The sequence below is a fragment of the Peromyscus eremicus genome, chromosome 9 (genome assembly GCF_949786415.1).
Source record: "Peromyscus eremicus chromosome 9, PerEre_H2_v1, whole genome shotgun sequence".
NCBI classification, from domain to species: Eukaryota; Metazoa; Chordata; class Mammalia; order Rodentia; family Cricetidae; genus Peromyscus; species Peromyscus eremicus.
The window spans coordinates 93686489-93713773 of record NC_081425.1 but is presented as its reverse complement, the minus strand read 5'-3'; the positions used below and the strand labels follow the sequence as shown (position 1 = coordinate 93713773).

Genomic DNA, 27285 nt, shown 5'->3' with positions numbered 1-27285 from the left:
TCTCAGGTACATGATGTAAAGATCTTCTATATGCAAATGGTTCCCAAATTCAAGCCACCAGAGTCACCATTCCCTGAACTTCTGGATCACATACCTATACCTCTATGTAAAATGACCCTCCATAGGTATCTTAAAACGAACATATCCAAACTGGATTCCTGATTCTGTTCTTCAAACATGCAGCACTGCACCCCCTTATTTCAAAAGTAGGGTTTTTTTGCCAGCAACTCAAGCTAAAGATAATATAGAACTCCCAAAAAAAAAAGCCCCAGATTTCTCCCTTTCTCACATATCCTGTACCTAATACGACTAGTCATCCCTGTCCTAGTCCAAGCTAGCACCCTCCTCCCTAGAAAACCATGCAGTCTGTTAAATGGCTTTCCTTCCAGATTGCTACACACAGACCTGCACAGCCATCCTTAAGGTTCCTGCTAAAATATGTGTCTAAAGCAATCTGCATCTTGCTCAGAACTCTTTCTTCATTTCCACTCCACTGAGATTAAAAGCTACATGTATGACAGAATCCACACCGCCTTACAGAACCTGGCCTCCTCTCCACTACTTCTCCATCCATCCATCTAACGTAGCTCCCATGCTGCTTCTAGAGCCTGCTGTCAGGGCTCCTGCCCCAAAACTCCTAGCTGCTATTCTTTCCCAGGCCTAAGAAGCTAATGAATCCTCCACTCATATGCACAACTTCCTCACCCTCTCACTTCTTCTAGTCCCTGTTAAAATGTTCCTCATCCAAGAAACTTCCTATTGTCATCTAATCTAAACTAGAAAACATTCTTTCTCAGTTGATCCTCCTTAAAAAGTTTCATCGCTGTATATGAAATTTGTAAAATCCAAAAAGTTTCATCGCTATATATGAAATTTGTAAAATCCAAAATAATTTATATTTAGCTAGTATCTCATCATGTGTCCCATCTCATACACAATACTTTCATGCGAGCACAGAATCATGTACGTGTACTTCCAGCTACTTCAGAGAATGAAATAACAGGATTTCCTGAGCCCAGAATGATGAGGACAACCTGAGCAACCCACTGAGACTCTGTGTCTTAAAGAAAAGAATGTGAATTAAATAAAATAAGGATGGCTCCTATATTTATCCAAGATGGAGAAGAGAATTAGATTTATCTCCCTGCCTGATATAACCAACCAAACTACACAAAATATTTGGGGAGGAAACAGTTTTTAAAATACTGGACAACAGGCAATAAGTCTAGCAGGGATCTTTCAAGATAAAAAAGGAAATAAGCCATGAAAACACTGTCTTGAGGGAGTTATAACACCACTGAAAGGAGGGGAAAGCAAACCAACCCAAGCCAAAGGACTCCATGCATTCAGTGTATGGTCAGATGGCAAAGGAAGCAAGCGTCCACAGGGAGGAGGACAGGGAGGAGACAGGTGTATGGAGAAAGAAGAACATGGTCATAGCCTAAGGGTCCTCGGAACACTCAACAGAGTACTGACCATAATATGCCTGTATGGAAGTCACTGGATGAGGGGAAAAACCAATCCAAAGGATTAGCAAAACCAGTGTCTGGGGTTCACACAGGCCTGGGGAAAATGCATCTCAATATCCAGGCTGGAAAAGGTTGTGCTTTGTGTGCCTGAAGTGAACCACCCAGAGAGTTCAGCCTCACAGGTGTGGAATAATTAGCCCTAGATGAAATCCAACTTGGAAAATATCCAATAAGTTACAAAGTCCACAGGACCAATGTCTTTTTAAGAACTACATCTTAGAAAAAAAAATACAAGTACATCCAGAAACTCACAGTGTACAATTCACAAGTTTGGTCTTCAAGCAAAGATTATTAGTCATGTACTAAAGAAGTACAAAATAAAATAAGCAAAAGAAAAGCAATAAATTAATAAACACTGTCCTAGAACTGAAACTGAAAATAGTCTAGCAGATGTTGACCTGTAAGCAGTTCTTATAATTATATTTCACATGTTCAAAAATATGAGCAGAAAATATAGGTTTTAAAAGTTGTTGCTCAGAGTTCAAGAGATAAAAACTACAGTTATAAGAAGAAAACACAGTGGGTAGTAATAATGGCAGATTAGACGTAGAAGACAAAAAGATTGGTAAAGCTGTGTACTGTTGTACAATATCATTTTAAGATGTGTTACTTTTGTTTATGTTGCATTTGTTTTAATAACTCTGTGAAGCTGTGTTACTGTGCCTATCTAACACCTGAAGGTCTAATAAAGAGTTGAATGGCCAATAGCAAGGCAGGAGAAAGGGTAGGCGGGGCTGGCAGGCAGAGAGAATATATAGAAGGAGAAACCTTGGAGAAAAAAAGAAGTAGCCAGAGAAGGAAGAGGACTCCAGAGGCTAGCCACCCAGCTACACAGACAAATATGGAGTAAGAAAGAAAGAAAAGGTATACAGGAATAGAGAAAGATAAAAGTCCATGAGGCAAAAGGTAGATGGAATATTTTTAAGTTAAGAAAAGCTGGCAAGAAAAAAGCCAAGCTAAGGATGGGCACTCATAAATAAGAATAAGCCTCCATGTGATTTATTTGGGAGCTGGGTGGAAGGCTCCCCAAAAGAGCAAAGAGTAAAAACCCCAACAATCATGTACATATGGTAAAAAAAAATTATGCAAAGAGAAACAGAGGAAAAATGAATAAAAATAAAATGTGAGGCTGAGAAAACGAACCAGTGAGCAGAGTGTTCTGTACAAATGTGAGGACCTGCGTTCAGACCTCCAGAACCCACACACATCTATACACAGTAGTGCATGTCACATATCCCAGTGCCCAGTGGTAAGATGGGTGGCAAAGACAGGAGGGTCTCTGGAAGCTCATGAGCCAGCTAGCTTGGTGTAAAGAGCAGTGAACAGTAAGTGCCTCAAACAAGGTAAATGGCAAGGACCCACACCAGAGATTGTACTCTGATCTCCATAGACACCTTGTGGTAAGTGTGCAACACACCTATGTAACACACAAAGATAAAAACAGAACGAACATCTATGATGTGGAGGACATCTTCAAAGGGAATATTCTGTGTGTAACAGAAATCCTTAAACAAGAGGGGAATGCAGGCAAAGTAATTGAAGAAATAGATTACTTCATTTTTATGTTTTGAAGAAACGATTTATGAAAGTTTGATGAGAACTATCTCATCTTGTATCTACAAGTACAATAAGTGTAAAAATTACAAGCAAAATTAAATAATAAAGATGGAAAAGAACAGAAAAAAGGCCCAAGGTACACATAATAAAATTCAAATGGTAGCAAGGAAACCTAAGAAGATTGCAGAGATAAAGAATAATAAAATGAAAACAAGGGGTGGCATCAGATTTCTGATGTGTTGGTTAGTTATTTCTGTCAAGTGGACATGAGCTCAGCTTATTTGGGAAAAAGAAATCTCAGTTGAAGAATTCCCTCCATCAGATTGCCCTGTGGATATGCCTCTGGGACATTTTCTTGATTAGTGGTCTACATGGGAAGAAAGGTCCATCCTACTATGGGTGGTACCACCTCTGTGCAGGTGATCCAAGGCTGTGTAAGAATGCAGGCAGAAAGCTGGGCGGTGGTGGTACATGCCTTTAATCCCAGCACTCCAGAGGCAGAGCCAGGTGGATCTCTGTGAGTTCGAGGCCAGCCTGGTATACAGAGCAAGATCCAGGAAAGGCACCAAAACAACACAGAGAAACCTTGTCTTGAAAAGCTAAAAAAAAAACAAACAAAAAAAAAGAAAGAAAGCAGGCTGAGCAAGCTATGAGGAGCAAACCAGTAAGCAGTACACCTCCATTACCTCTGCATCAGCTCCTGATTCCTTATACTATATGTGAGGTATTACACCTTAAAAGCAGATCATGAGGAATTAAAGACCCACTGCTTACCCTCCATACATTGGGGTTCTCACCATGGCATCAATCAAGCACAAATAGAATATCTCAGTTAAACACATTACCCTACTGCTGAGATACACTTAGTCCTGTAATCCTTGCATCTGTTTTGAAGATGGACAGATTCTTTTCCCAGTCTTCTCCCCTAAGTAATGCAGCATATTCACATTGCACTTCCTTATTGTGCAGGCAGAGATTGCTTACTGTACCTTGCTTTATTGAGCTTCAAAGATCAGACAATATTTATGAAGGTTTGTGGCAGTGCTGGATAGAACAAGCCTTTGGGCACCAATTTACCCCCAAGAACATGTGTTCCCTACTTGTCTCTATGCTGTATTTCAGTGACTGCCACAATCTTAAGCTTTTTCATTATTATTGCATTTGCTTTAGTAGTCTGTGGCCCATGAGCTTTGATGTCACTTAGGAGATTATTTGGGACACTAAAAACTTCAGTCATTTAAGATGTCAGACTTAATAAGTGACTGTCCTACCAACTGTCTGTGACCCTTTCCTTAGGCCACAGCAATACTGAAATCAGACCAGTTAAGAGCAGTACAATGACTTTAGAGTATTTAAATAAAAGGAAGAATTGCACATCTCTCGCTTTAAACTGAAAATTTGAAATGATTAAGGTTAATGAGAATGACATACAGAAAGCCAAGCGAGTCTGAAAACTAGGCCTCTTACGCCAAACAGAGAAGTCATAAATACAAAGGACAAATTCTTGAAATTAAAAGAGCCATTCAAGTTATCACACAATATGAAGTGAAACAGATTTATTGGTGACATGGAGAAAGTTTCACCGGTGTGGCCTCAAGATCCAACCAACCTGCTCTTGAGACAAGGCCTAATAAGGATGAAGCAGTGGCTCTCCTCAGTTCTATGAAGAATCCAATGGAGATGGAAGCTTAAAACAATGGCCAGAAGCAGAGATTGGCTCATGGGCTTCACGGACAGAAGCCATCTCTGTAGCATCCACATGCAAGACGAGGGAGCAGACACTGCTATAGGAGCCTCAGCAAGTGAATTATGAAATGCAGACAACTGATGAAGGAGGCTACACTTAGCAACAGATAAATGTTCAATGTGGACAAGCAACTTTGTCCCGGACAGAGATGCCATCCAAGCATCATGGCTCGAGAGAGGGGTTGATGTCTGGCTTCAAAGAATCACAGCACACATTGCTTGGCTATTAGGAGCTAATGCACTTGGTGACTTGAAGTTAAGATCCATCCTCATGTATCATTAAAAAAAAAAAAAATCCTAGCATCCATAAGAATTATACTACATCGGCCGGGTGGTGGTGGCGCACGCCTTTAATCCCAGCACTCGGGAGGCAGAGGCAGGCGGATCTCTGTGAGTTCGAGGCCAGCCTGGGCTACCAAGCGAGTTCCAGGAAAAGGCACAAAGCTACACAGAGAAACCCTGTCTTGAAAAACCAAAAAAAAAAAAAAAAAAAAAAAAAGAATTATACTACATCTATTCTGCCAGTACTCTGTAAACAGAACAACAAATCCTGAAAAACAGCACATCTGTTTACAACATGCTGATTCTGTTGTGTTGTAGCTCAATTGTAGTTTTTTTATTAAAACATAATAATTGCAAATATGATGTGTAGACACATGGAACAACATGCATAATCAATATTTCCCTTTCTTTATCATTCTTTTCTGTTGAAGTCTCTAAATTCCTCTCTTGTACATTATCATAAAACAGTAATAGGCCGGGCGGTGGTGGCGCACGCCTTTAATCCCAGCACTCGGGAGGCAGAGCCAGGCGGATCTCTGTGAGTTCGAGGCCAGCCTGGGCTACCAAGTGAGTCCCAGGAAAGGCGCAAAGCTACACAGAGAAACCCTGTCTCAAAAAAAAAAAAAAAAAAAAAAAAAAAACAGTAATAGGTGATTGTGAACATCCCCTCTGCCTACAGAAGAACAGAACTTCCTTCTGTCAAACATCATTTTGGTACCAATTGTCCAGTTTGCCTTTTTCCCCCACATCTGACACTTCCTGGATTTAGTAATTACCATTTTACTTCAGAGAGATGTGGCATTGCATGTCACTTGTCATAATGTCTCCCAGATGTGTCCATTTATCTACAAATGACAGAAATTCATTCTTTTTTCTTATTGCCTGTGGTGATATTGTGCACCCCAATAAAACTTATCTGGGGATCAGAGGACAGAGCCAGCCACTAGATTAGACATAGAGGCCAGACAGTGATGGCACACACCCTTAATCCTATCACTCCAGAAACAGAGATCCATTTGGTTCTCTGTGAGTTCAAGGCCACACTGGAAAAAGGTGTGGGGGCACACACTTTTAATCTCAACACTTGAGAACTCGTGCCTTTGTTTGGGAAGTACACATGACTTGAATCCCAGGAAATAAGATGGCAAGGGCAAAAAAAGGTATATAAGGCGTGAGGAAACAGGAACTCACTGTCTTAAAACTGAGGATTTCGTAGAGGTAAGAACTTGTGGCTGGCTTGCTCTGCTTCTCTGATCTTTCAGTTTTCACCCCAATGTCTGACTACAGGTTTTTTAATTAATAAGACCATTTAGCAATTCATGTTACAATTACCTTTATTCATTTGTATGTGTATTTGTGTGGAGGGGGCATGCACATGCTATGGCACATATATGGTGGTCAAAGAAGAACTTAAGTCAGTTCTCTCCTTCTATCACGTGGATTCTGGGAATTAAAGTCAATCTGTCAGTCTCAAAGTTAAGTTTTTATATTCCAAGCCATCTCGGAGGCCCCAGAATTCCATATTTTCTTATGGGATAATAGGTTAATTCCATGTCTTTGCCATTTCAAGCAGTGCAGCATAAAACATAGAGTTGTAGATGTCTTTGGGGTATGTTGATTTCATTGATCTTGAATATATATGTGTTGGATCATATGGTAGATGGCCTGATGGTTTGTTTTACTGAGTATGTAGATAATTCAGAGGTACTTCAAGAGAAAAATATATCCTTTCAAAATATCATTGACAATGCACCTGGTCACCCATGAGCCCTGCTGGAGATATGCATGGAGATTAATTCTGTTTCCATGACTGCTGATACAACATCAATTTGGAAGTCCATATATCAAGGAGTACTTTTACATTTCAAGTCTTATCAAATGGCTGTGCTAAAAACAGGCAAAGTATAATTCAGAAGGAGAGAAAATTACCAAGGATAAAGGAAGTCGTTTAATAATGATTTAGGGTCAATTAATCAAGAAAATCTAAATGTTTATGCCTTAGTAAGAAAGCTTCGAAATATATTATGCAACAACTGATAAAACTTCAAAATGAAATAAAACACAATTATCACTTAATAGTTTAATAAGCCTCTCAATAATTGTTAGAACAAATACACAAAGATATTATCAAAGATATTGAAGGTGCAAACAAAATTATCAACCACATTGACTCGATTCACATTTACAGACTGTTCAATGCAAAAACAGATTATACATTCTTTTCAAGCTTTCATGAATCATGAACCAAAAATAAATAAATAAATAAACAGACAGACAGACAATACATTGCACTGTGAATCAGTCTCACTACATTTAAAAGGATCCAAGTACTAGGAACTATGCACTATGTTTCCTCACCATGCCAGAATTAAATTATAAATGGACCACTGAAAAATCCCCAAATATTTCAAACAAAATAACACAGTCCTAAATAATCCATGGGTCAAAGAAGAAAATGAGAATTAATATCACAGGTATTTTGAGCTGAATCATGAACTATTCTACATCCCAATGTACGTGAGGACACTAAGTCACTGAAAGGGAAACATGACACGAAAGCAAGCCTCAGCAACTTCATCTTCTCCTGTAGAGCTGGAGGAAAGAGAAGGAAAGGATGGCCAGAGTGAGCAGGAAAGTGTAACAATAAAGACAAAGGCAGAAGGAAGCCAAGAGAGGGAGAGGGAGAGAGGGGGGAAAACAGTCAATCCTTTATGAACACGGAGAAAATATTGAAAGAAACAGAAAACACTACTGAGATAATCAATGAAATTTAAAAAAAACTGGTGTTTGAAATCAACACCAATAAATAGAAAGATCTGGAGAAACACAAAAGCAGCCCAAGTAATGACCATAAAAAATAAGAGAGTACTTATAGCTACAGATTCCATCAATGTGAAAAAATAGTCAAGAAACATCGTCAACTTTACATTCCAAAGTTTGACAACTTAGATGATAATTGGAGACTCCCTTGAGTAACCCAAATTACCAAAACTCACTCAAGGAAAAATAGTTCTAAGGCTTCCAAAAAGTTTAATGTGTAGTTAAAACATTCCTACAAAGTAAACTCTAAGCCACATGGCCTCATAAGCAATCCCAGCATTCACAGAAAAAATAAAGTCTACATAAAACTATCTAGATTTGAACACTTTTCACCAGACATTCTGAAGCCATCTTTATGCCAATATCAAAACCAGGGAAATGAATTAGAAGGAAGAAGAACCAACCAAAATCCCTTATGGACACTGGAGAAATATTCTAATCAAAATTTTTTCAAATTAAATGTGAAATATAATATAAAAAATAATTATTATAATTAGAAAGCCTAATCTCAGGGGTTATTTAAATTAGAAAATCAATTCATGTGTTTTAGTATATTAACAAACTAAAAGAAAAATTCCATAATCATCTCAGTACATTCAGAATGAGCAGTATGCAAAATCCAGCATGAATTCCCGACAGAAACGCTGCAAGCTAGGGACAGAGAAGGACCTCCTTGGTCTCATGAACATGTATCTGACATGACACTTCATGGCAAAGCACTACAAGTTCTTCTCAGTATCAAGGCCCAGAAAAAGATGTCTAATCCTACCACCATTTGAATCTTTGTTCTGGAGATGCTAATCAAGATTGACAAGCAGGAAAGAGGAGGATACACAAAGTATCCAAACACAAAGGAAGAATTAAAGTTGCTGCATTTCCAAAGGACATGACAGTCAAGGCAGAAAAATGTCCCAGTATGTTTGTAAAGGAGCTAGAATTCTTAAATGTATCAAGGTTAGGGTTCTAAGACACAAGATCAGTACATAACACTCAATTGTATTCCTACATATTACCAATGAACCATTAGACACTGAAGTTTTTTAAACTACCATTTACCATGGTGTTGCTCAATAATATAAAGTATTGACATAAAAATCTGACAAAAAATTAAAGGTCTGAAACACTAAAAATAATAAACTATTGTTGAGAAAATTTAAAACAGCTTAAATAAATGAAGAGAAATACATCCTGGATAAGAAGACTAAATAATATTAAGATGGAAGTTCTTTCCAAATTCTATCATAGATTCAATGTAATCACAAATGAAACTCCAGGCATCATTTTTGTAGCAGTGACAAACTAAATCAGAAACAGGCTAATCCTAAACTTTATACAAAAAATTCTATTGGCCTAATATAGCCAAAACAACTTTAAAAAAGAACTTAAAAGTCTACAAAATATGATTTCAAATCTTACTATAAAGCAATTATAAGCCAAAGAATGTGCAATTGTTATAAAGATGGGAAAACATAACAACTGAACAGAATAGGATGTTAAGGAAGTTTTCAGTTACTACACTAAAAGCACAGTCCACAAAAGAATTCATTGACAAGTTGTACTTCATCAACATAAAAAGGGCTGCCATCCATAAAGACAGTGTTATGATGAAAAAACAAGGCAGAGATTGGCAGGAAATATTTGCAAAGTCTTTATCCAGTAAACAATTTGACATTGAAAATATAAATATCTTTCAAAACCCAAAAAAAGGATATAATTCAACAAAAAATGGTAAACTATTTAAGCGATCAATTGACTGAGGCAGAATATATATATGGTATGCTTGGGAAGACAGTGCATCTCTAGAATGCATGTGTAGCATGTACAAAGCCTTGGGTTCCACCCTCACCAAACGAGGAAGGAGAGGAGGTAGAGAAGCAAGAATGGAGAAAAGTGGGGGAAAGCAGGCAGGATAGAGAAGCCAGAAAGATATCAACATCATCAGTCATCAAGGAAATGAAAACTCAAACTACAATGAGAACCATCAGACACCTACTATAGTAACTAAAATTTAAGTATATATCTCCCTCTACAATAAAAGCATACATCCATGCAAAGACCTATTATGTATATCTCTGTGGTTGTTTGAAGAAGAATGGTCCCCATAGGCTCCTATATTTGAATGCTTAGTCATCAGGGAGTGGCACTATTTGGAAGAATTAGGAGGTGTGCCCTTGTTGAAGAAAGTGTGTTTCAAAAGCCCATGCCAGGACCAGGACATACTGATGAGGATGTAACTCTCAGCTACGGCTGTAGTATCTGCCTGTATACCATCATGCTTCCTGCCATCATGACCAACTAAACCCCTGAAAATGTAAGCAGGCCCCTAATTAAATGCGTTCTCTTACAATAATTGCATCGATCATGTGTCTCTTCATAGCAATAGAACAGTGACTAAGATAATCCCTAATAGCATTATATGTACTGGCCAAAAATCTAGACTCAAAATGCCCATCTATGAATGTGATTCACTCATACAGTTGAATATTTCTCATCAATTAAAGGGGAAAAATACTTTTATTTTTTAAATATCTACATTTAATAATGTCATATCAAAAGAAAATAAAGAATATATACTGAAGTGTTCTATTTATGCAAATCTCTAGAAGTTAGAAATCATCAACAGGGACTACTCTAGTTACGTATCTGTTACTGTGATAAACACCAAGACCAAAAGCAACTTGGGAAAGAAAGGATTTATTTGATCTTATACTTCCAAGTCAATCTGTCATTGAGAGAAGTCAGACAAGAATTCAAGGCAGAACCTATGGAGTTACTATGCTGCTTAGTAACTTATCTTCTGCCTTCCTCACTTACTCCTGGTCAGCTAGATTTCTTAGACAACCAGGGGCCACCTGCTTAGGAATGCCCTTGCCCACGTGGGCTGGGTTTTCCCATATTAATCATCAAAACAATCTCTCACACACATGGCCAGAAGCCAATCTGATAGAGGCAACTTTTCAACTGAAGATCCCTCATTCCACATAACTCTAGACTGTGTCATTAAAAATACCAAATAACCAGCATGGTACCAAAACTAGTTCAGTAGTTGCCTAAGGGGTTATAAAGATCAGAGAGAAGTAGGGTGGGGGCTGGAGAGATGGCTCAGCCATTAAAGGCTAGGCTCACAACCAAAAATATAAGAGAAGTAGGGTAGAATATGAAGGGGTGCAAGAACACTGTGTGTTGTGGGTATGTTTACTGTCTTTATTGTAATTATGATTGATAAGTGTATGTATATGTCAAACCTAATGTGTACACTTACATATGTCCATTTGTTATATATCAAACCTCACACTGTTAGTTCTTAATAAAGAATGAAAGTGATAATGAAAAACAGTGCTGGGCCAGTGATATGGCTTAGTGAGTACAGGCCCTTGCCATCAACCCTGATGATTTAAGTTGGATACTCTGTACCTATGTGGGAAGAACTGAGTCCTTCAAATTGTCCTCTGACCTCTAAATGCACACTGTGACATACACATGCATACACACACATACACATACACAGAGACACAGACATACACACATATTCACATACAAAATAAATAAATGTAATAAAAAATCAAAACAGTTCTGGGTTGCAGCTAATGCCTGATAAATGGCAACACCTATTCTTCCCTCCAGGATTCTGAGCCAGGACAACAGGGAAGGGGAAGCTGCGATCCATGTCCTCAAAAACTCCTCAGTGAGGAATCCATGTTCTCAAAAACTCCTCAGTGAGGCTAGGGAGCTAAACGAGTGTGTAGATTACAACAAACAAATTGGTTTTGAGGGATGAGAAATTAAAATCAAAGATGGCAAACAGCACAGGGACTTAATGTTCAAACAGAATTAAAATCTTCCAAATGAAAGGAAGAAAACAATTACAACCCCCTTGTCTGTGCATCCCAGACAGACAGGGGGTTATAAATATCCCCAAATCCTTAAAGCTAGGACTCTGCTTTCATGTGCTCTTATTGCTTTCTTCACTTACTCTTGGCATCATTTCCCACAGTAACCAAGTGTAATGGAATCCCACAGTAACGTGTTTACCCTCCGTATAGGTTCTGGGTAGGGTAGTCAGGAAAGTTTAGAATTTTTCTCCATTGCTCCACAGATCCTCATGTGGATCAGCAACCAGTGCAAGGGCGTAGGGCCTGAGGGAAAAGTATAGACAATATTCTAGGGAGAGAGCACTGAAAAGGTCCACGTGCTGGTATGACATCTGCTGGAGTGTAAAGTCCTCTTAGGGTCTAGTTGAAACAGCTCCACAGACAGGACTTCCTTTGGAGACTCTCGCAGTACCGCCTGTCCATAACCTGCTCCCGTGAAGGTGAGCACGTGAGATCAAAAGCACGTAAGCTGTTTGGTGAGATCAAGTGCATGGGGCAGACAGTGTTCACCGCACTGTACATGGAAAGGTATGATGTGCACTGGCCGTGGCAAGCCTGAATGAGAGATCCCTATTTCTAACTATTTAACTCTGTCTGTCTATCTGTTTGTTTTGAGACATGGTCTCACTGTGAAACCTTGGCTGGCCTGGAACTCTCTATATAGACCAGGCTGGCCTCAAACTAATAGAGATTCACTTGCCTCTGCCTCCAAGTGCCTGGCCACACTATTTAGCTCTTAAGTCTTTGAACATAGAATCCATTCCCACAAAGCTCCTGTGTATTAACAACACTTTTCCCCCAGTGTATTAATTGCAGTTTCTGTAAGGAGTTTCACCAGTGTTTTCTGCCTGCCAGAGACCTGGTCCAAGGCAAAGGGAGCTTTGATGGACCTCTGATGAAACACTGCTTCACCTATGATCATAATACAGGCCCAGAAAAAAAAGGCACAATGCAACAAGAGGACCTGACAAGCGGTAGCTCATGGAGGAAATTATCATAGTCTCCTGGGGCCATGAAAGACTGGGATTTTCATCAATGCCTCTTCCTCCTCTTTTAGGCAATCAGACAAGAAGAGTCGGAGTTGGGGATTTAGCTCAGTGGTAGAGTGCTTGCCTAGCAAGCACAAGGTCCTGGGTTCGGTCCTTAGCTCCAAATTAAAACAAAAAAAGAAGAGTCAAGGTGAGCAAGCAATAGATAGATAGGCGGGTTAACCAGAAATGCCTCCTCAGGTGAGCCCTTCATGCTAGAATCTTTCAGGAAAGAGGTAGGAATGAGATTTGGGCCCTCATTCACAGGCTGTTAGGAAGATGGGCATACGCATCAATCGCTAACAATGCAGAGCTCTGAGGAATTCAAGAAGGCATGAGATTTGGGAAGGGCACAGACAGTAGACAGAAAAGTCCTGGGGAGGCCTAGAGCCAGGAAGGGAAATACCAGAAGCCACCAGTCCCCTTCAGGCATGAGCTGGGACACAATGGAAGAATGGTAAGTAAAAAACAGAGGGAAGGTGGGGGAGGGTCATCTTGCAGCAGGCTGTGCAGGCAATATAATGTGAGCAATTCCCTACTGCTGGGGTGAGCCAGAGCATGACTTGGTCTGAGGTCAGGAACACTAGCAAGAAACAGGTCTGGAGGAAGACAAGGAGTTCTGAGACAGTCACACTGAACTTCAGATGGGAAATAAGGTCCTATGTTGAGGGGCGGGCGGGGGATCAGGAAAACAGTTGGTCTATGGGTCTAGAGCTTAAGAACAAGGTTTAGAATGGGCAAGGCTGTGTAGGTCATTGGTGTATGTTACAATGGGAGAGTTATGTTAATGGCCAGCTGACTAAGCCCTCCCCCACTTATGAAAACTTACCTCTTCCTGGGCCCTGACCACCGTCACTGAGCATCTACATTGTTTCTTAAACATCTTAAACCATTTCCATCCAACTCTGCAATGGTTGTATGTCTCCAAGAGTGTATCCAAAGAAGTCTGCTGTCAAGCATCAGATTGAGCGATTACCTTTCCCATCACATGGAGTCCTTCAGAAGCCTGAGACTCACACTGCACAATCCACAGAATTTCCTACAAAAAGTTCCCAAGAGAAAACACCACAAAGTACATGTCTCTTGCCAGGATGAAGCTTCCTGGGAAGGCACTATCCTCTTTGTCCATAGTCTAGCCAGCACTGACGACACCATGTATATTTTGACAAACCATAAAGACTTCTCTGTAGCAGGAATCTTAAATGGTCTTATTAATAAAATCAAACCTGAGGCCAGTTATTGGGGTGAACACTGGAAGATCAGAGAGACAGAACAAGCCACAGCTAACCTCACCTGGCCAACTTCTCAGCTGATCTTGTTTCCTCAGACTGGAAGCCTCTGTGTCCTCATATCCGAATGGGTCTCAGCTGAACTGCTGCTCAAAACCTAAAATGCTTAACCAGCCAAATGCTACTAGTTTCTGGTCCTTATGCCTTATATACCTTTCTGCTTTCTACCATCACTCCCTGGGATTACAGGCTTGCTTTCTGGGATTAAAGGTATGAATCACCATGCTTGGCTGTATCCTTGAACACCTGGATTTCTACCTCTGGAGTGCTAGGATTAAAGGTGTGAGTGCCACCATTTTCTAGCCTTTATATCTAGTGGCTGTTCTGTCTCTGACCCCAGATAAGTTTATTAAGGTGCACAATATTTTGGGGAACACAATACCACCACACTTCTCACTTCCGATAAAGCTAAATAGAGAAAAGGTTCTCACTCCAGCCTGATACAGAGGTTCCAGAGGCCACCCAACACATCCAGGCTCAGCTGGCTTGAACTGGCATCTCCGTCTCTGAGGCTCAGCTCTTTAATTGTTGCTTTCTTTCTCTGATACAGACTGTGAAGTGCTCATCAATACACTTTGCTCTTCACTCCATTGATCGACCCACCTTCAATCCAACCTGTCTGTACGCAAGCTCTTTTCTACAGGGCACTGAAGACTCATTGATAAGCTAGATCTGGCCATGTCCTCAAGGGGCTCACAGTATACTAGTCACTTTGTCCAATGATTTGCTTCACTTTCCACGTGTTCTTATAACTTAATCATTCAATAAAAATGCATTTTATGCCAAAACTACATCTGCTCGCCAGTGTCCCATAGTACAGCCAGAGAGAGTCACTAAATCGCCCAGAGAAGTGCACAAATTCATAAGCCAAAAAACAGACTGGTAATGTGCAACAATCCTCACCAGTGAACAAGTAGATGTATTAAGAAAATCACCATGAAAAGAACACAAACAAAAGCATGTATCCTTGACTGTTTATCCTGGGTCCACAAAAATACCTGAAGCAAATCAAACACAGAAGGACGGTGGCACACTTGTAACCCCAGCACCGAGGAGGCAGAGACAGATGGATTCCTAGGACTCACTGCCCAGCCAGTCTAGCATGCTTGGTGAGCTCAAAGCCAATACAAAACTCTGCCTCAAAAAATCAAGGTGGATGGCATCTGAGGAACAGCACATGAAATTGGCCTCTGGCCATAACATGTACATTCACAAATATGCATGTGTACTTGTACATATATGGACCTGTACGCGCACGCGCGTGCACACACATACACACACACACCCCAAATCCGAGTTGAGGTTGGAAAGTAAGTCTTCATCAAATGTCTGCCCCTTGACTTTTTCAAGTGTTTTCCTTATTTTATTACTAGTCACCACACACAGTACAAAGAACAGCAACTGCAAACTATTTGTCTGTGGCTCTGTATTGGTTATCTTAAGTTCTGTAATGCTTAAAATGCTACAACACTACGAGAAGAATACTAGGGCTTTGTTTTCTTTGGGACCATGCTTAAACAGTAAATAACACTCTCCACGTGGCTGGCCCAGTGGATGAATTGAGATGTCATTTAGAGACCATCTCTGTCATTAACCATATGCTACATCAGAATTTGGGGTCAAGACTTCAGCAGAGTCTCTACCTTTGGATTGAAGTCTTTAAGAATCTCCATGTGCTGGGGCCAAAGGTTAGCCAAAGAGTGTCCCCACTGCCATGTATACCTGAGCCCTGCTGACTGGCTTTTCAGAACCAGACTCTGACCCCAAGTTCTGGTTCTCTGCCAAAGCCATTAGCACAACGGTGTCACTAACAGACAGGGCTTTGGAGCTGGATGATCTTCACAAAGAATTCTACAGGTAGGAAGGTAGAGATGCCCAAGGGATTAAAGCATCTGCTGTGCAAGCATGAGTTTAAATTCTCCAGAAACACACGTAAATTCTGGGTGGCCATGGCAGGCCACTTTGTAATTCCTGCTTCAGAAGGCCAAAAGAGGATTTCTAGAGCAAGCTGGCTAGACAGGCCATATCAGTGAGGTCTGTGTTTGACTGAGAGATCCTTCCTCAATACATTAGATGGAAGAGCAATAGTGGCTGGTGCCCAACATCAACTTCAGGCCTCCATAAACACACACCCATGTGCATCCTCATCCACCTGGGCAAAAATGTGTATACACACACACAAAAAAAAATGAGCATAAAAGCATCTCATAGGCAATACATAATCTCTGCCTGACCTTGAGGAATTGATTCAACTCTGGAAACTTCTGTTTCCTTATCTGTAAAACAGAGATGACAATAATTGCCTAGTGGGGCTATTGGTGAGCAGTAAAGGACTTAACAATTGTAAAGTGATTGACAAGCTCCTGGCATGTCCCAGTAATCAGGAAATGCTGGCTGCTGTCCTGTGCCTCTCTAGAGAAAGAGCCTTCATGGAGAGAAGGACACAAGATAGAAGGGAGCAGGGGGTCCTCAAATCCCCCCACTTCTGAAGAAAGACATGTCTACTTCAGAACTGTCAGATCAAGCTGCACTCTGGCCAGCCAAGGTAAGTATTCTCTGTGGTGCAGCGCAGACCTCCTCCTGTGGCTGTTCCGTGCTGGCTCTACAGGTGCCCCTTTCTATACCTGTCCCCTGGTGAGTCTAAGCTCTGGGTTCAAGCTGCCTCCAAAATACCTGGGTGCCTGGGAGTGGGGAGTACCTCATAGCACCTCACATTCTGGGGTCTGAAGTTAAGACCAGCCCTGGAGAGGGAGTCAAGCTGGAAGGACAGGGCACCTTGGGGACTGGTGGGGATGCAGAAGAGGGAAGTGAAAATCTTTAAAATGTAAAATAGCAGGTTTCTGAAGCCTGGCCACGGAGAAACACTGGCTATTCACTGTGGAGGAGTCATCCAAAAAGGAAAACCTGCGCCAGACATTTGACTTCAGGGACACACGTGGGACGCTTCCTTACACCAGAACAAAGGACACTGGGCTTTGAAGAGCCTGCAGAGAAGCAACAAAGCTCAGAGAATCAAAACTCACTGAGGATCAATGGAGCCTCAACCAGGTTCTGAAAAGCAGGGTGGGGGCGGTCACATCCCCTCTCCTAATTTTACCAGCACAGTTATGGAACCGCCCCACGGGAAATGGGCAGCACCTTGTGTCTCCAGCTGGCCTGAGTAGACAGGGAGCTCATAAGATGTGAACTAGGAGGAAAACCATCAGCAGTGTGCCTGGCAAGCAGCTAGTGTGTGATGCTACCTGCGCCATTATTAAAGCAGCCCCCCAAATGGATCTCAGCCATATCCACACTGAGCTAATGAAGAAATACACATCATAAAAGAAGAAATTACCCACATAATAAACCTTGGATCTCCCAAAATGAAGCCATTAGAAATTGATCAGCTAATTTAGGAGCGGCTGAAGGCTGTATTCCCTCTCTGAAAGCAAAGCCAGGAAACATTTACAGGTCTGCTCTCCGTGAACAGCATGTGGAAGTCACACAGGTTGTCCTGGCTCTGCTTCCTGAAAGAGTGTGTGGCCAGAGAGGGGTCTTCAGAAAAGCTGGGGGCACGTGACAATAGGTCACCCTGTGCAATAGTTTCATCATAAACCAGCAGGATACAATTTCTAAAGAGTGAACAGGTGAAGCCCAAGTGCTCCCATTCACCCCTGAGGCCAAACCCATGGGGTGAGGAGACCTAAAGGTACTTCCTAGTAACCTTTGGATGAGTACATTATGTATACACCTGCTGACTACACACAAACACACACACACACACACACACACACACACACATACACACACACTCACATATACCTGTACATTCACATGGATATACAAATGGCATATACATATATTCTCACAAACTTATACATCCATACATGCATCTGTACACTCATATGCATATACACATGCACATGTATTATTCATTACATACACTCTCCCAACTATACAGATGTGCACTCTAAATTCATACATGCATACACACTCACATACATATATTCACATACATATACAACTCATATATGCACACACAGAAACACACAGTTCACACACAAACATACTCAAATATGTTCACATGCACAAACAACTCACACTATATACAGATACATACATTCACACATGCACATTCACATATCCACACTCACAAAACTATACATACTCTCACAATACACACCTGCACACATAGGTATTTGTACATACACGCTCACATGAATATGGACATATATTAACATTCACATGTACACAATTCACATACATACTCTGTTATACCATACCACGTACTCATATGCGTAACACTCCTCACACATATACACATGCCTACATGTAAACCATTACATTTTCACACATATACACACTTAGAAACATATACACTCCTGTTTACACTCAGACACTCACATAACACTCTCACACACTTGTAATATTCTGCATGAGATAGGGCCTCTATCCTCTCCATATCCCTTTGTCCTGCCATCTGTATTTATTTTACAACCTGACCTCATCTCCCAGGGCCTGGCTCCTTATTGACCATCAGCCTCACCTCATCCCCTTTACCTAATTCGGAAACCGCTTCTCTGACATTTGAGGTTCACATGGACTGGATTCTTCTCCTGGATCCCACCTGCTCCAGGTCAGCACCTGGGCAGGCCAGCCAGCTCTGTGACCTCTTGCCTTGGCAAAACGGAACTCCAGGATCCATTCTAGGCCTCAAGTCAAGATTAGACTTGAAAGGATTATTCTGAGTTTTCCCACAGGGCATTGGGACAGGGCAGCCCATACCCATCACCATTCTGGGGCTCTTACCTCATTCACAAAGACCCAGTGGCTGTCCTTGGAAGCCAGGTTGGTCTCCACAGCCTGCAGAGAGAAAAAGAATGTACATGAACAGAAGCAAGGCAGAAGCTGGCAAACACACAAGATGATGGCCGGGATGAGGTTTTATAAACATTGTCTTTTCCTCACAAAATATGCCATCCCCCTGAGGCCTACTCTGGCTGCCTTGGCCACAATGGCATCATCTGAACCTGGATATCTGATTTCGCCATCCTTCCATGCCCTCCTGCACTGGCCAGGAGGAAGGTTAGAGACCCTTGTCAGTCCTACACACATCACAGACCACAAGTACAGTCAAAGCCTCCCTTCTCCAAGAATGCATGCAAACTCCTTTCCAAAACAGCACGTAAGGATAGCATTATCATTAAACAAAACTACAGAACTAGGAAACTGACATACTGGATTTATGGCAGTCCATCCAGCCATGCTGAGCAACACCAGGAAAACAGAAGACACTAGCTAAACTGCAATGTGGCTTCGCATTATTTTTAGGATCCACAGAGCTGGGTTCTTTCCAGTTATTGAGGACGGGCCCATGCCCAACATCCTCTCAGCACTACTTTGGAATCATACTTGCCATTGTTATGTGTGAATGGCCACCACTTTATTGCTTCTTGTTACCTACTTTCTTTGCCAGGTTTGGGTGGGGAGTCCACAAGATTAAGGTCTACAGCTCTCAGACCACAGTTGGGTCCCACAACTTTGCTCTGACACCAACATATAGCAGGCGTTCAATCAACACAGCCTGACATATGAATAAGTGAGAGACGGCAGCAGATAAAATCCTGTTCCTTGTCTTGTTTGCCAGCTTTGAGCTTGTTTGTTCATGGGCTTGTTTGTGTTTGTTTTTATTTAAGGAAGGGTCTTATATAGCAAAGGCTGGTCTAAAATCCACTGTGTACCCAAGACTAGCCTCAAACTCCTGGTCCTCCCACTTCCAACTCCCAAGGCCTTCGATTACAATCATGCACCACCATGCCTGGCTCTCATGCATGTGTTTATGGGTGCTTTCGCTCTCCTTGAATTAGAAAGCCAGCAGACTGAAAGAACTGGAAGGCGTTGATGATTTGTAAGAATGTCCTGTAAGAATGCTCATGGCGAGCATGTGCCAAGAGCTTGCTGAGCACCAGGCATTGTGCCAAGCCATCATCTATGAACCTGGGAAAGAGCTTTCAGATTTACTCCTTTTCTTTTTCCTTTTTTTTTTACATTTTGGCAATGTAATTTTTATTACTCATTTGATTTTAAAAATATAGACAAATTAAGATGCTTAATTAAACTCACTCCATAATACTTTCTCATTTTAAACAAATTGCTAATGTAGTAATAACTCGCCATTCATTCCTCCAGATTCATCCACTGGAAGCTGTCTGAAGTGGCCCCTTCCAGAAGCTTCTATAGTCATATCATGCAAATATGTATCTCCACATTCATAGAAGACAGATGTTTTAAAATCACATTTGGAAATGCATATCAGGTAAAAATTCTCATTATGAACTTACTGATATATCAAATTTACATTTTCTTATCAGTATGCACAGAGAGGTGATTGTTCTTAACAAAGTAGATGTAGTGATGTCAGAGCCTACACCTCTGACCCAGCCAGTGTTTGCCTAGCAATGTTCTCAAGGTTCTTGGTCCTGTGTGGTGCTGAGGCACCCACAGTATCAGAGCACAGAGCTCCGTGAGGCCCTTGCTACCTGGGAACAGATAGTGTGCTTGGGGAACACAGTAGATCATGAATATAGAGACCACAAAGAGCCTAGGAGAGTTTGAGCCCATCAGCCCTTAACAGACAACCTCAGAGGAGGCCAAGTACAGGCACAAAGCTTTTCCTGAACCACTCAGAGCTGGAAAACATAGATTGACCTGTCTATATCCTATGAATGAGACAGTACTAGGCAATGAAAAGATGAACCCAGATAAGAGTGTGAGATAGAAGAAAACAACCCCACCCACTATCATTTGTCTAGTGAAGCCACATATAAAGTACAGACAACACTTGCTGCTCTCCTGTCTGCAAAATTATATAACCACTGAGGCCAGAAAGAGGGAAATTCAGAGACTGAGGTTCATAAATGTCCCACAACTCTCACAAGAAACAGAGATAAGAATATGGTCACTCTAGTCCTCTAGAGGTTCACCCTCACGCTTCCATTTTCTCACATCTACCCACATCTATCCTGTATCCTTTGGTCATATGAGCCTTACCCAATTAACATTATAATTCTCGGGATAAACAGATCCCTGACCACCTCAGGAAGGAGGCTCTGGGTACTGGCTTATACCCTTGGAAGAAAATGAGCCTCCAAGAGGCCAAAGGCTTCTATGCACCATGGTGCTATATCCTGAAACACTTCTCATCCCATGCTGCCTCAAGAGAAGCTTATGGGATCCAAGAGCCAGTGTCTCTTGAGGACTGTGAACTATGAGCGATGAATGGAGAGCACCTTAGGGTAGAGTCTTGCCTACCCAGCCTAGAGTCCCCCTCTTCTCAACATGCAGATTGCCACAGATATCTTCAGACATCTAATACCATGGTGATGAGAAAAAAGTACAGGAATGTGATCTAAACACTGTGAATACAGTGCTGGGCCCTTGCCGAATTCAATCCCTAACCTTTCAGAATTTCCTTAAAGTTCACTTGTTACATCAGCAACTTGAATATCAAATGAGCATACGACACAGAGCTTGGAGGATCTCTGAAGGTCCCAAAGGCTGGAATGCTAAACAAAAATCTCAACAGGGGCAGGTCGATGAGACCGAACTCAAAACTAAAATAGCAAATGCTAAAGACTGAGAGTAAGGGCGCTGGGTCTACCCTTGGTGTTGATCTAAGTCAGGCACCCCAGCAATGGAAGAACCCATACCCTGCATGTCAGTCATGAAGTGAGGCAGTTTAAGCCAACAGCCATGTAAGTGACAAGGAACCCTCACTGGACAAGACAATGAAGGTGTCTAATCAAAGGAAGAACTGTCTTGTGAGGAGTCCAACTTACTCTTTGCAGCATCTAAGGGTGGATTTACAGTGAATGAATGGTTCTAGTAATCAGAGAAGATAAACACAGCAGAAGAAAGGTTTTCTACCTTTCCAGGTAAGGCAAATAGGCTGCCTCAGGGTAATGAGGCCCATCAGAAGTACCACAATGTTGTCAATGTCAACAGTGGCTTGGGAAGTTAGTAGTGACTTGGAGGGCAACCATGGGTGAGAGACATAACTCCATGGTGAACCAACATCCATAGCAATGATTCCCAAGTCAGGCTGCAAGTAAGAAGCCCCTAAAAAGATTTTTAACATAGTAGGCCCTGGCCTCACTACAGAGGGTTCTAATTCACTGAGAGCAGCCAACTGCTTAATACCCTAGTGGTTTCCAAGCTCCAACCTGCACCTTGACCCTGCGATCTCTCCCATAGAACCTGTAGCTCTTTGAATCGGAAGGTACAGGTGCATTTTGCAGCTGAGAGGTGCCAGCATTGCCAATGACCATGGTCAATTGCTGGGAGATCCTAGGGAGTGTGGAGGAACATGGGTCCCCTAAGATGTCTTCCTACCTGATCTCTGACTCGGGCACTGAAGATACTGGCAGAGAGAATTGATTAGGAAACCCCGCAGGATGGCTGGCCAATTTCCCTGTCCTACTTTCCCTCACCAATTAAGCAACAGCTAATTTGTTAAGCCTCTTTTTCCCACATGAGATAAATAGCACTCAGATACAGCCTTTTTTTTCCAGAGGGTACAGCTCACACAGAGACTGGGATAGGTGGTAAGAAAGGGCAGCTACTGCAGATGGAGCAAAGCCACACATGCCTCCCTTGGCAATTAGTGGAGAGCTGCCAGCTCTGAGGGATGAGTCCTAACTGCTCACAGACCAGAGGGCAGGGTCCCTCTCATCACTGCTGATTCCCCTTCTAAGTGTCAGGCTCTCCCTTCTCCTCCCATAGATATCTGTGGCAGACAGAAACCAGTCCTTCTTTCATCATGGAGCAAGTATGGCACAGAGGACCCTTTGCTGTACGCTCCCTGGTGATCTGTGTCACCTCTCCAAGCACATTTTTGTGACCAACCATGCTATGGCACTCTGTCTAAAGCCCCTCACACCATAGTGGGATATTTGATTACTCAAATGCCCTGTTTATTAATTCTCAACCACCAACACCCAAGGCTCAGGCTGCCAGAACTGTACTTGGCACTCATGATTACATGGGAATTTGTACCCTAAACAAGAACTCAGCCTGACACAGATGCAAATCCCAGCTATCTTCTCTCTGGCGGGTATGTCCTTCGGTGTCATCTCAGCTATCCCAGAATCCAGCTACAGAATGAGGTCACAATTACATCACTTGGTATCCTTCATGTCCCTGTTCCACATCTCCAAGTACCTGCTGGTTTTCTTGTCTGAATTCCTCTGGGAATACTTCATAAATAATTGTCATCTGATCCTCTCCTCTCAAAGTCTGCTTCTGGGATCCCAATCTGAAATGAACAGCTCCAGCCTGGGGTGATGTTAAGAATTAAATGGCTTTACATGTTATTTTACCAATTCTGGAAGGGGCTCAATACATGGTCAGTTATAGCACGAATCTTAAAAGTTCTTATTAATAAAACAAACCTGGAGCAAGGTATTGGGGTGAATGCTGGAAGATCAGAGAAGCAGAACAAGGCACAGCTTCCTTGCCTCACCAATTCCTCAGCTGATCTTGTTTCCTCAAACTGGAAGCCTCTGTGTCCTCATCCAAATGGATCTCAGCTGAACTGCTTCTCGAAAGCCTGAAAGCTTAACCAGCTAGTTCCTGGTCCTCACGCCTTATATACCTTTCTGCTTTCTGCCATCACTTCCTGGGATTAAAGGCGTGAGTCACCATGCCTGACTGTTTCCATTATGGCTTTAAACTCACAGAGATCCAGATGGATCTCTGCCTCCCAAGTGATAGGATTAAAGGCGTGTGTGCCACCATTTTCTGGCCTCTATATCTAGCGGCTGTTCTGTTCTCTGACCCCAGATAAGTTTATTAGGGTGCACAATATTTTGGGGAAACACAATACCACCACAATCAGTCATTGCAAAAGTCCTCCTATTTCCTTCCTCCTGCTTCTCCTGCCTTGTAGTCATCTCAGGGTCTTTCCCATCATCATTCCAGAGTCTCTTCCAAGTGCATAATTCCTTCCTTCCTTCACTCAACAGACAAGAACAGCCATCCATGCCTTGACATCTGTCTTAATACTCCCTCCACTAAATGCCATGTGTCTGCCATTACAGGGTCAAATAGTGATTTGGGGGGGTGGGGAGACAATGTGTGTAGCCTTGAAAAGTGGTAGGTGATGTCTCCTCCACATTCCCAGAGGCCTCAGAGAAGCCTAGCATGGTACCTCCCCTCTCTTGCCCAGCATGGGATTCTCCAGCCACATGGCACAACAGGTATCTACAATGCAGAGCTGGCTCAACCAGGTAAGTTGATGGCAGCTCCTATATCCTGCAGGTGTGTATTGGGGGGTATAGGTGATAAAGTCTTGTGCCCAGAGACAACTTTCTCATTTACCTCCATCAAGTGGCAAGTTTGTTAGGTTTCTCCCTGGAGTTGACAACCATGGATGTTGGTACCATCCTTAAGAAAAAGCAGGACAGAGACCTAAGTAACTACAGGAGTTACACATGGACCTAGTCAGGCCCTAGGTCTCAATGAACACAGAGGGACTGCCAAGGGGCCCAATGCAGATAGTCCTGCTGCATTGTCATGAATCCTGCAAAGCTTTGCCAAGCTAACAAGAATCCATGTACCTGGCTAGTGTGTCTTGTCAAGACCAGCAAACACAAAATTTAAAGGAAAAAAAAATGAGGAGATGGGACTTCAAAGGAATCAAGTTTATTTTCTTCCATCCCTTTTGATCACAGAGAGGCAGCAGAAGATGGTGGGAACAGATAAAGGGAACAGAGGTGGAGATGACACAGGCAGATAGTGGAAGGGACATAGTGTTCAGACACATGCCCATATATGTGTAGATTGCATGGACATACACATTGACACCCACATGTCCTTTGGAGGTGAATGTATGATGTCATAGGTAGACCCTGGCTAAAAGAGCAGAAAGTAATTGTTCTTCCCACCCCTGGGAAGGCTAAGTGTAGATGGGACTAGGTCTCCTTGCTTGTAAGCAGCAGCCCGATGTGAACCTCCAGTTTGTTTATTTTTTCCCCATGGCCAATTGCAACAATACTACAGTATATAGGACACAGGACTTCAACACGCCATCCTGTGGGCCCACTCAGAAATGAGACATGTCAATTCCATTCTGGCCACCCTGATCCACAGCCTCCATAGAGAAAGAGATTCTGGCCAAGTTCCAGCTTTGGGCTCCCTAGCAGGCTCTGGGCAGAAAGCAGTTCCTGAGCGTAGCAGAAATGGCAAGTATCAGGCACCGTGCCTAGATTGAGGCTGGAGAGGGTTGACAGCTGTCCCTTTTTTATGTGGCGATGAGGATCAATCCTATATGGAAGCAAGAGAACACAGGTGCTCAGGACACTGTAGGATGCACCACCAACCTGGACACACTTGTGTCCTTACACTGTTAAACAGAACCAAGTTTGAGGCATTTCTAAGGCCAGTGGGAGCCTGCTTCTAAGTCTCCTCTGGGACAATTCAATGCAACATCTCCTCGACTTCATATCCCATACACATCATTTGTTCTCAACAATCTACACAGGTACTCATTTCATGTCAGAAAACAGAGTTCTATGTAGACTCCGACTTTTGAAGACTGTTTAGCCGAGAATAGATTAGAATGCTAGCCTGAGTCTGTATGCTCAAACCTTCATCACATGGCTCCCCAGAAGGCTAAAACAATCGTCTGAGAAAGTATATTACCCTGCAAACCTCGCCCAGTTCCCACAACAGTGGAAACAAAATAAGGCATGTTTTGTTTATTCTCCTGTTTGTTTGCCTGTCTTGTTTCGAAGCAAAGCCATTATGTGCAGCAGTGCCTTCATCCTCCAGGCTAATTCGTTCTCACAAGCTCAGGACCATTATTCCACTGGTGTTCTTAGGTGTGAGCCTGTTTCCCTTTATCTTGGCCTCTAGGACTAGTAAATGGAGTGGAAAGAGCTCCGCGTGGACGCTTTCCAGCTCCATTGCTAAGGGTTTATTTTACCAAGTACAAATGGCACTGATAATTTATGTGTGCGTTAATTGTTGGCCACTTATCTAGGCACCCCCCTCCCAACACTGGCAGCCTGGGATAATGAAAGCATGTCAGCAATTAGCATCTTTTAAAAACCTAACTCTACCACTTGAGAACATTCCCCCCATGGAGCCTAAGGCCTGGCACTCTCCCAAGGACAGACATTGAACTAGCTCAGACACTTGCTGCTGCCATTATAGCAACACGCTGTTTAGGAACAGTTCTCCCTGCGCAATGTCACCCACTGAAAGCATGAGCTGCAACACTCAGTGATGGGCAATGATGGTTGATTTCATTGATGGAGGAGCCCGTTTACAAGAAAACCAGCTAAGCAGCCACCGTGAGTCCTGAGTGTCAGAAGCCATGTCCAGAACAACAAGGCAACTGGAAAGAGCAGGTGTTAGGAACTGCCTGGAGCCACGGTACCCCCAGATTCTTGCTGTCTTTGACAGAGTCTAAGAGTGAGGCCCAGACATTCTGTTTAACTTAGTCTTGTCTCCAGAACTTCTTCTTCCCAGAAAATGTCTATCTTGGTTTCTTTGGTGGCAACGGCACACTCTGGCCAAAGCCACCTGAGGGAGGAAATGGTTTGTTCAGTTCATACTTCCATCAAGCAGAGCAGCCAGGGCAGGAAGGCAAGGCAGGACTTGAAGCACAGACCACGGTGGAATCTGCTTGGTGGCTCGCTCACAAGTTTATGCTTACCCTTTTATAGCTCAGAACCACCTGCCCCAAGAGTGGTGCTTCCACAGTGACCTGGGCCCCCCTACATCAATGAGGACAGCCCCCTGCAGACATGTCCACAAGCCACTCTAATGTAGATAACTCTTCAACTGAGGCTCTCTTCTCAGACAATTCTAGGCTGCTTCAAGTTGAAAAGTAAAGTGAACTAAGACAGAATCCTAAAATTATTCTCATGGTTCCCCCAAGGTCTAAGATGCCACAGAGAAATCTTGGACCCACAGTGGTCTTTTCAAGGGTCCCCCCGCTCCCCCACTGGGCTCTTTTGAGCAGCCAGCCCTTCCTGACTCACCTGGTGTCACATGTTTCCAATTCACCAACATTTCTTCTAGAGTTTTATAAAAGCTCAGGGATCCATTTATGGGGGATCCAGAAAAATTGGGCCCCAGGAAAGGTTGTTCAACATGGAGTGAGGGAGGACAGTAAGGG

The 27285-nt window shown here is 42.5% G+C and overlaps 1 protein-coding gene across 2 annotated transcripts in view; it reads right to left on the bottom strand.

Annotated features, from left to right (window-relative positions):
• Positions 1–27285, bottom strand: part of Grid1 (glutamate ionotropic receptor delta type subunit 1) — a 731151-nt gene that overhangs the window by 281298 nt on the left and 422568 nt on the right. For both annotated transcript variants that reach the window (XM_059274150.1, XM_059274152.1), the window contains exon 5: positions 18912–18965. In XM_059274150.1, the coding sequence (XP_059130133.1) occupies positions 18912–18965 (54 nt within the window). The remainder of the gene's footprint in view (positions 1–18911; positions 18966–27285) is intronic.